The 11289-nt window shown below is 34.5% G+C and overlaps 1 protein-coding gene across 1 annotated transcript; it reads right to left on the bottom strand.

Annotated features, from left to right (window-relative positions):
- Nucleotides 1–8728: 8728 nt before the first annotated feature.
- On the bottom strand, nucleotides 8729–10653 carry LOC112523109. The gene has a single exon (XM_025132553.1). It carries the CDS (start codon nucleotides 10546–10548, stop codon nucleotides 8812–8814), a length of 1737 nt encoding a protein of 578 aa, XP_024988321.1. The 5' UTR covers nucleotides 10549–10653; the 3' UTR covers nucleotides 8729–8811.
- Nucleotides 10654–11289: the final 636 nt, after the last annotated feature.

Genomic DNA, 11289 nt, shown 5'->3' with positions numbered 1-11289 from the left:
CGTTTTCTGACACGACCTAAAGCAATTAAATCTAAGCCATTCATCTAATACAGATTACAGACAAGATCACGTGAAAGTCAYGAGCAGCTAATAAACCTAAGAAAAACGTGCTAAAGATAATCTACACAGAAGACATTTCTGCAGATCCTCTGTGAGACATCACAGAGGCTCTGCTGGATGAAACTTTGTAGCATGCAGAGGAAATCTTCCAGAACCTCTGTGAGACATGATAGAGGTTCTGTCGTCTTTGACTTGTAGCAAGGTCTTTGCAGAGGACAAGTTACCAGAACCTCTGTGATGGATGACAGAGGTTCTKTCACTTGAATCTTGTACGTTTGAGCTTCTTCTGTTGATTGTCCTCTGTGGTCTTCTGTGACAGATCAGCTTCTGTCAATACTTGTTGTTTTACTTTTTCTATACTTTTACATTCAAGAATGAGAGCTAACAAAACATCATTCGGACAACACTATGACCGGATAACAACCTCACAAGTCAATACTTGAAACATTAATATTTAAGTCGGACAATGTTTTGTCCGATGAGCATCCTCACTGGTCAAGGCATTGGGCAATGAACACTCAGTCCGATCAACACTCCAATATTCCAAACACTTAATCCGTTGAATACTTGGGAGATAAGGTGCCAAAATCTGGACAATCTTTTCCGATAAAGGTCTTCACTAGAAAACACTTCGTCCGGTAAAGTCCTCAACGAACAATACATAAAACATGCAAGTAACCTCACCGGTCAAGGCATGACTGGTAAGAGACCTTCATCATACAAAATTGTATCCGATAAAAGCCTCGTCAGACCATGCATTTTATCAAGAAATATACAACAGTTTACAACACAATTGTTTATAAACTCATAACATGCAAACCCAATATTTTACGAACAGTAATATTCAAATTCAAGATTGTTTGTAAAACCCACCTTTTTCAAATTGAAGATGAAATCAGCGAGAACTTTGAAGATGAAATCACATAGAATCCAGTTTCCACACTTCAAGATCACTTTTTCAGCTTTTGAAATTCACAGAGTTCTCACTCTTTGTTTTCTTTCTAAATATGGCAACTCCTTGCCTTTCTAAAAAATTTCTCTATTTATACTTTCCAAATCAAGGGCGGTGGAGGATTATAATTTAAAAATCCCTCCATCCCCTTCACCCATATACATATGCATGCATACAAAAATATGCACACTCACATAATCATTCCCATGTATGCATATACATGGTGCACATTTTTACATATATATGCATATACCCACATCATGGATTATAACAATTAATTACATACTCATATAATAAATACCTCAGATATATAACCAGAACCCGGTTATTATAGTAATAGTCAAATATTTGTTACTCGTGTATTTGATATTTGTTAAATTGAGATTAAGGGATGTGGGTTATCGATTCGTTTGTTCCCAATGCTGATGCAGGATTTTGATATTGTGGTGGGTATGGATTGGTTAGCAGAGAAACAAGCCAGTATTGTGTGCAACAAAAAGACTATCAATATTGATTTACTTGGGAAAGGGCCGATTTTGATTTATGTTGATTAGCATGATCATCACAATAGGCTGATATCTATCATGAAAGTTGGAAAGTGTCAAGGTTTTCTAGCTTATGTGTTCAATTCAAAGAAAGAAAAATGTAAACAAAAATCTATCCCTGTTGTCTGTGAATATCCTGAGGTATTTCCGGAATATTTGACTAGTTTACCACCTGATCGATCTGTGGACTTCATAATTGATTTAATGCCTGGGACAGCACCAGTGGCCAGAGCTCAATACCATTTGGCACCTTATGAATTTAAAGAGTTAATGACCCAATTGAAATAATTGCTTAATAAGGGCTTCATCAGACCGAGTACTTCTCCATGGGGTGCTCTAGTGTTGTTAAAAAGAAAGACGGGACGATAAGAATGTGTATTGATTATCGAGAACTGAATAAGCTGATGATAAATAATAAATATCCTTTGGCAATAATTAATGATTTGTTTGATTAACTAGTTGGGGCAAGTTACTTTTCAAAAATCTATCTACGATCAGGGTATCATCAGTGGAAGTCAGAAATGAAGATATTGCCAAAACTGCATTCCGAACAAGATACGGACATCATGAGTTTCTCGTCATGTCGTTTGGTCTAACAAATTCTCTAGCGGCATTTATGGATTTAATGAACCGGGTATGTAATGAATATCTTGATAAATTTGTTATTGTATTTATCGACGATATTCTTATATATTCACGATTAGAAGCGAAACATGCCGAGAATCTTCGTTTAATTCTCGAACTTTTGAAGAGAAAGAAATTGTATATCATGTTCTCCAAGTGTGAGTTCCGATTGAGGGAATTCCAATTTTTGGGACATATTGTTCCTGAGGCAGAAGTAAAAGTAGATCCTACAAAGATTGAGGCCATTGAGAAATAGGAAGTACCAAGAACCCTCATCGAGATTCGTAGTTTCTTGGGTCTGGTGGGGTATTATTGGAAATTTATTCAAGACTTCTCATGTATTGTTGCACCTTTGACCAAGCTAACAAGAAAAAGTGTTGAGTATGAATGGGGAGAGGACCAGAGTAAATCCTTCCAACTGTTGAAAGATCGTCTACACAATGCTTCGATATTGTCATTACCAGATGGGTCTGAAGATTTTGTAGTATACGATGATGCTTTGAAATTGGGTCTGGGTTGTGTATTGATGTAGAGGGGGAAGTTATTGCTTACGCTTCCAGACAGTTAAAAGATCATGAGAAATAGTACCCGACACATGACATGGAGCTTGCAGTCGTTGTTTTTGCATTGAAGATTTGGAGGCATTATTTATTGGGGACCAAATGTCAATTTCACTGACCATAAAAGCCTTCATCCTTTTTTTAATCATAAGGAATTCAATATGAGGCAAAGACGATAGGTTGAATTGGTAAATGTATATGACTATGAAATCCTTTATTACCCTGGGAAGGCAAACGTGGTGGCTGACATGCTTAGCCCGAAAAAAAAAGAGTGGAACAATTAAAGTCTTTGTGTTGAGGACAATTATAACGAAATTCTGATATGTCAAAGTGAAGCCATCAAAGAAGAAAATTTAAAGGCCGAAAGAGTTTGTGGAATAATTTCAACCTTGATAAAGAACGATTAGGGAATTCTATGTTTCCAAAGTAGAATTTGGATACCACGTTTCGGGAAAAACCATGAACTGATTGTAGACGAGAGTCACAGATCGCGATACTTGATTCATCCAGATACCAATAAGATGTACAAAGATTTAAAACCATTTTTATTGGTGGCGAGGATTGAAGAAGGATGTTGCAAAATATGTGGAATGATGTTTGACGTGTCTACAAGTGAAGATTGAGCATCAACGACCATATGAGAATTTTCAGTCTTTGGAAATTTTGTATGGCAGAGGGATCATATCACAATGGATATTATCATGAAGTTACCGCGAACTCCAAAGGGATATGATGCCATATGGGTTATTGTGGACCATCTAACTAAATCTGCGCATTTTCTACCAATTAAGAAGAATTATCCTTTAGAAAGGCTTGCGAATATTTACATTGAAGAAATAGTGACTCGTCATAGTGTTCCTTTGTCAATTGTCTCAGATAAGGACAACAAATTTAGCTCTAAGTTTTGGGAGAGCTTCCAAAGAGCTATGAGATCTCAGATCAGATTGAGTACGACGTATCATTCTCAAACAGATGGACAGAGTGAAAGAACGATTCAGAACCTTGAAGACATGTTGAGATCTTGTATATGACTTCGGGAGATCTTGGGAAAATCATCTGCCTCTGATCGAATTTGCTTACAACAACAGTTACCATTCCAGTATTCAAGCGGTACCGTATGAGGTTTTGTATGGTCGAAAATGTAGAACGTCGTTGTATTGGAATGAAGTGAGGGAGAAGCAAATGGTTGGTCCAGAAATCGTTCAAATAACTTCTGAAAAGATAGATCAGATATGAGAATGAACTAAAACAACTTGGGACCGAAAAAAAGTTACGCCGACAAACGCCACAAACCGATTGAATTCCTGGTAGGAGATTTCGTGATGTTAAAGGTTTCTCTGTGGAAGGGTATTGTTCGATTCGGGAAAATAGGTAAGCTCGGTCCGAGGTACATTGGGCTATTCATAATTGGTAAGCGGGTTGGTTCAATAGCATATCAGTTGGAGTTGCCTGAGGAACTCAATGTTATTCATAACACTTTCATGTCTCTAACCTGCAAAATTGTTTAGCCAATCTGAATTTGGCAATACTACTACCTGAGTTACAAGTTTATGGTAAATTGAATTTTGTGGAAACCCCTGAGGTCGTCACTGACCGAAAGACAAAGATTTTAAGGAATAAAGAAATCAGTCTCATGAAAGTATAGTGGCGTTTTCATAAGGGTCAAAAAGCTACTTGAGAGCTAGAATCATAAATGAGATCAAAGTATCCTCAATTGTTTTATTGAATGAATTATGGGACAAAATTCTTTTGAGGGGAGGATAATGTGATAACCGGTTATTCAGTTATAAAGTTTGGGGTTGTTTTTGAAATGGTGTTGGTATGTTGAGGGGTTAAATATGTTGATGTGTTTAATTCCTCTTAAAAATTCCACCGCCTCTTATATTTTTACTATTATTAGGAGATAATTATATTATCTCATTGTGATGGATTTAAAAAGGGGAATAAGGAAAGTTGGTAAACTTCTGGGTGTTTTGAAAATTTGCATCACAAGTCCGGCACAAGCAGAGGATAAAGGGGTCCGGCACAACTAGAGGATAAAGGGAAAGCAAATTGTGAAGAGTTATAATTGTTTGCCTAGGATGTTAGGATAACATGTTATCAGTTGTATTTGAATACTTGTTATATATATAAGTTTTGTATAGGAATTTTGTGGAAAAATTTGGTAGCTACCTAGTAATGTAGCTTTTGTAATTAATTAGTACAGTTGTGTAAAATTATATTTCTTGATATAAAAAAATATATGTTTATATGCAAATGTGATCTTCGAGTGTTACATTACATAATGTTAAAAGTAATGATGGGATTTTGGATTTTGGATTTTAGAGGTAAACCAAAGGATTTTGTTAATTAGAATCACATTTTGATTTAGAGATTTGGACTTTAAGACCAGATGGTCTATATATTGCTTTGTGATTATGTTTATTACAAAATGTTATCTAATTCGTATACGATGCAATAGTTTGTTATCTAATTCATAATTTGTGCTATTAGTTAGTTGAGTTGCAAATTGTTAGGCAAACATTAGGCTTGATTTTATTAATTTGTAGTTGTGTTGCAAATTGTTGGGCAAACATTAGGCTTGATTATATTAATTTGTAGTTGGGTTGCCAATTGTTAGGCATATATTAGGCTTGATTGCTTGGAAATATTCATTTTATCACCATTATGCCACCAAAGTTTTAGAAAACATAGGTTTGTGTTTTAAACTCATTTACAGTTTCGAAGTCATATGAAACTCCTATAAACCTATAGTTTGACTTTCAAGTAGTCAAAACTTTACGTTTAGACTTTTCAACTCATTCAAAAGACATCTAACTTCATTCATACATACGGTTTGACTTTCAAGTAGTCAAATCTTACACTTATAGTTTTAGAGTCATACAAAACTCCTCTAAACCTACGGTTTGACTTTCCAGTAGTCAAAACTTTACATTTAAGCTTTTTACCTCATTCAAAAGACCTTCAACTTCATTCATACATACAATTTGACTTTCAAGTAGTCAAACATTTACACTTAGAGTTTTAAAGTCATCCAAAACTCCTGAAAATCTAGGATTTGACTTTCAAGTAGTCAAAACATTACACATAGTCTTCTCAACTGCTTCAAAAGACCTCCAACTTCATTCACATCTACGTTTTAACTTTCAAGTAGTTAAACCATTACATGTAGGCTTTTCAACTCGTTCAAAAAACCTTCAACTTCATTCACACATATAGTTTGATTTTCAAGTAGTCAAACCATTACACTTAGACTTTTAAAGTCATCCAAAACTCTCTAAACCTACGGTTTGACTTTCAAGTAGTCAAAACTTATACATGTAGGATTTTCAGGTCATTCAAAAGACCTCCAACTTCTTTCACACATACGGACTGACTTTCAAGTAATCAAACATTTACACTTAAAGTTTCAAAGGCATACAAAACTCCTATAAACCTAACTAATGGGTTGAAGACCATATCAGCAGGTCTTCCATCTTGCAAATAAGGCATATCTTGTCTAGGCAAAAAATTTGGCAGTTTTGTTTCAAATAGTCAAATCATCACATGTAAGATTTTCAAGTGATTCAAAACACTTTCAACTTCATTTATACCTACGATTTGACTTTCAAGTAGTCAAACCTTCATACTTAGAGTTTCAAAGTCATACAAAACTCCTCTAAATCTACAGTTTAACTTTCAAGTAGTTAAAACTTTACATGTAGGCTTATCAACTCATTCAAAAGACCTCGAACTTCATTTACATCTATGGTTTAACTTTCAAGTAGTCAAACCATTACACATAAGCTTTTTAACTCGTTCAAAAAACCTCCAACTTCATTCACACATACGGTTTGATTTTCAAGTAGTCAAACCATTACACTTAGAGTTTTACAGCCATCCAAAACTCTCTAAACCTATGGTTTGATTTTCATGTAGTCAAAACTTATACATGTAGGCTTTTCAAGTCATTCAAAAGCTATACAACTTTATTCACACATATGGGTTGACTTTAAAGTAGTCAAACATTTACACTTAGAGTTTCAAAGTCATATAAAACTCCTCTAAACCTACGTTTGACTTTCAAATATTCAAATTACTAGATGTAGGGTTTTCAATTGATTCAAAAGACCTCGAACTTCATTCACACCTACGGTTTGACTTTCAAGTAGTCAAACCTTTACACTTAGAGTTTTAAAGTCATACAGAACTCCTCTAAACCTACGGTTTGACTTTCAAGTAGTCAAAACTTTACATATAGGTTTTTCAGCTCATTCATAACACCTGAAACTTCATTTACACCTACGGTTTGACNTTCAAGTAGTCAAAACTTTACATATAGGTTTTTCAGCTCATTCATAACACCTGAAACTTCATTTACACCTACGGTTTGACTTTCAAGTAGTCAAACATTTACACTTATAGTTTTAAAGTCATATAAAACTTCTCTAAACCTATCACTATATTTGTTTCTTATACTAAAATGGTACTACCACTGGAAAAAAATTTGTAGGTTTGTCTCTCTTGGTATGTGCCAACTCTTTGTACTAAAAAGTCAAATGCTTTACGGGCTAGAGGATGTTTGTACTCCCGCTCTATCCTCTTGACCAAGGCCGACCTACTCATAGAGTAGGAGGTGCACGGGCACTCGCTCAATCGTCGTGTCATAATGGAATTTTTTACCGGTCATAACTGTGCGTCCGTTTAATTTTGATGTGTGCTCTTATATATTTTTAAAACAGAACTTAAAATAGGAGAATGAGGTCATTTTAATGGTTGAGGCTCTACTTGTCTTCCTTAAGATCATGGGTTCAAATCTTTTTGACAACAATTTCTAGTATTTTATGTTTAAAAAAAGGCAAAGAAATATGCAACAAAAGAATTGAACTCAGAGAACTCAATCATAAATTAACAAAATCTTACCAATCAACTACAACTATTTTTCATGTATAATTATCTCAATCTTGCTTTTATTTTTTTTATTTTTTTTATTTTTTTAGTATTTATCTTCCTATTTACCCATTAATCTTAATTTTTTTTTATCGTTCTAATGACAATACATGTTTATCTGAAACAAGATGTAGTGTTTCGTCTTGCTCAAAAAGTATGAGTTGTTAAGATGTAGTGTTTGGTCTTACTCAAAAAGTCAAGGATGGTTTCATTTGTAAAAATGTATTGTATCAAATCGACACAATTGAATTTTCCTTTGGTCAAACCGTGTTAACTTTTCCTTGGGTTAAACCGTGTTAACTTTTCCTTGGGTTGAACCGTGACTTTGTTAGCGTTTCATTGACCTTAAAAAGATGCACCTGCTCAGAATCCTGGGTCTACCACTGGTCTTGCCTTGTGAAAGAAAAAGAATTAGTGTTTTTTTAAAGTTTATCCATTTTAATTTGATATTAAACATTCTTTAGGGAACCACACTTTTATTTTTTAAATTATATAATATTTATATGTCATATTTGATAAAACTTGCCAAAGAATTGATGAAATAAGGAGTGTGAAACCTTTGTTTGTTGTAAGTTTAGTTATTGAAAGAATCTATGAAGAAGAAAGGTGCATGTATGATGGATTCCCCCATAACATAAATCCAATACTAGAACCAATTCAATGCCACAAGAAGATGAAGGAGACAAAAAACTGACAGTAACAGAACAACAGGTAGGCTACCATTGATGGTACTCTATGCTGTTATGACTTGTACAACATGGGGTGTTAGACAAAATATTGATTGCTACATCTCACATGTCTCACTTCTCCACCCATGTGCAACCTCAAACACCACTTTCCTATCTATACATAATGACAAGATTAGTGTTTTAATCATCATCATTATACGACAACATATTTTCTATACTCTAGAAAAAAAAAATACAAATCTTCACTAAAAAAAGAAATCTTAAATTAAAGAAATATATATATATATATATATATATATTATATGATAACATTAGGCTAAGTTCATTTAGATTTCTAACAATGAGTATAAAGTATATAAACATAAAGGAAGGATCTAATGTTCATTGTTTTCTTTTAAGCAAACAAAATCAAGATTTACATGCAATTGCCAAGTGATCAAATTACAGATGAATTAAGAATGCCAAATTCCCCTAATCATGCTTCGGAACCGATTCGACGATAAGTTCCTAATAATTTTTTTAGCATCTAAAACTTGATCATCTGCAAGTTTTTCTATGTTTTTCAAGTACACAGAGCTTATAATTTTCTTTCGACCATCGTTACACAAGGTTAATGACATGATTATGGAAAGTAAATGCTTTCTGTTACCTGAATTACTGCCTTCATTTGGATCCATCAATTGCAGAAGGAAGTTGACATTTTGATCATTTTGCACGAACCTTTTTTGGTTTCTGGGCACAACCAACAAGTTTGAAAGAGTTTCTGCTGCAATCTCTCGTGCTTCGAATGATTTTGCATCGAGGAATTTTACGATTTCTGGCATGAATCCTGCATCACCCATTGCTTTCTTCAACTCATCTGAAGTCCCACTTAGCCAAGATGCAGCCCTCAAGGCTGATTCTTGGATCGGAACCTCGCCATCGTGAAGAAAATGGAGTATGTGATCCATAAAACTGTAGGTTTTTAAACTGTTCATGCATCCAATTGAATCTGAACATAAACTCATGAGCGCCCTCATGGATTTCTCTCGGGCTTTGGATGAATATGAAGACTTTGGATCAAGAACGCGAACAAGAACACGAATCCCACCTTCTTTCACGATCAAACCCCTCACAAATTCGTTCCCAGAAGCCATAACTTGAATGAAATCAATGGCACTTATTTGTGAAGCCTCGTTTTTGGACCTAACAAGCTTGATGGACATTGGTATTGCCCCTTCTTCGACCACAAATCTCTTTATTTCATCAACGCCGATTAGATTTCGCAAAACCCCACAAGCCAAACCAACCAATTCACCACCAAGATCATCACAACCACTCCCACAAATCTTTAATAATGCAGACGCCCCACCATGAGCAGAAACCGACCAGGCGTTATCAGAATTGGCTGTGACTTTCATCAAACACCTGGTGGCCAGTTCTTTACCCAAATCACTACCAGTCTCTAACATTCTAATCAGTGGGGCAACAACACCAATTCCGACTAAAACACTCTTATATGCATCAAACCCACAAATTATAGCAACATTTTTTAATGCCTCTTCTTGAATCCCAGCTTCTTTTGAATTCAAAAATTTCAGCAAAACATGAACAAGACCATCAATTTCCATTGCAATCTTTACATACCTCTCGTCTTCTTGAATCACTTCGGTGAAGCTAACAAGAGCTTGTTTCTTCATCTCAATGCGACCAATCTTGAATCTGCATAACAAATCTTTAACATAAAACTTGATGTCGTCTCGAGATGCTGCGGGTCCAGGTCTTGATACTACAATTGCGTAATTACCGTTTAACAAAAACCCATCTGAGTTAACCAATTCAGACAAAGACTTTACGTTATTGTCGAATTTCACAAAGATTATATCAAGATCACTCTGCATTAATAGCTTCCCGCTGTAGGAATGTTCAATACATTTCTGAGCCAAACTGTTGGAATAATCTGTTGTTTCTTCAATGGACTGAATGATGCCGGAAAGAGTTGGGTTGTCGGCGGAAGCTTGAATTTCCGGAGGGAGAGAGGCGAGGATGGATAGAATCTCGTCTACCTTGTTTCTTATCAGTTTCCATTTTGAAGAGAAGACTTTGATTGACTGAGAAAGGAAGATTAAAGAAGAGAGCTGATCAGTGGCATGCCGGAGCCTTAAATTTCCGGTATTTGTTCCGGCGATGTCGGCTTTCTCTTCCACCATGTCGGTGTTGCATTAATTTTGGAACAAACCCATTTTCCTGCTGAATTTCCGGCGAAATGGGTGGTTGGATTCCGGTGAGTTGTTGGCGGATTCTCAAGTTGAATTAATGACTAAACGAGAGCGATACATATCCGATGATCTTATCCGGTGTGTATGTAACAGAAGTGAGGTAGCATGTAAATTTACTAAATTACCCTTGGGGGTTTACGATACATAGGTGTTGGGGGTTTCGGAAATACGTATTTTTTTTAACATACTTGCACAGTGCAGTAAGATACATCTTAATTTTAATGTTTCGATTTATTTTGTCAACGTCGATATTATAATACGATTTTATGTGACAATGAAAACGATAATATTTTTATTTTTTAAATAAAATATAAATTTGAAGGTATTATAAAATTTTGAAAGAAATGTATCAATTTTAATATTAAATCAAATATTTAAAAGTTTTTTTTCCCGATTTTCTTAATTCAATTTTTTATTATAATTTAATTTAAATTTAAAATAAAGTCATTTATTTTTAGTTTAATAATATAATTTTTTTATAGAGATAATAATTAAGTATTTTGTTAAAACTCAATGATTATCCTAATTTTATTTTAGATTTTTTATATTTAAGATAAGATGTTTATCTTCTATTTGATTATATTTATTGCCAATTAGTTACACGAACTCAAATATGAATCTTTAATAAGTTGTACTTATACACAACTTACTTGTAATCTTGAATTTTAAGTA

Source organism: Cynara cardunculus (assembly GCF_001531365.2).
Source record: "Cynara cardunculus var. scolymus isolate 2C chromosome LG 12, CcrdV1, whole genome shotgun sequence".
Lineage (NCBI taxonomy): Eukaryota > Viridiplantae > Streptophyta > Magnoliopsida > Asterales > Asteraceae > Cynara > Cynara cardunculus.
Note: the sequence above shows the minus strand (reverse complement) of the source record. Positions and strands in the feature narration are given on the sequence as shown.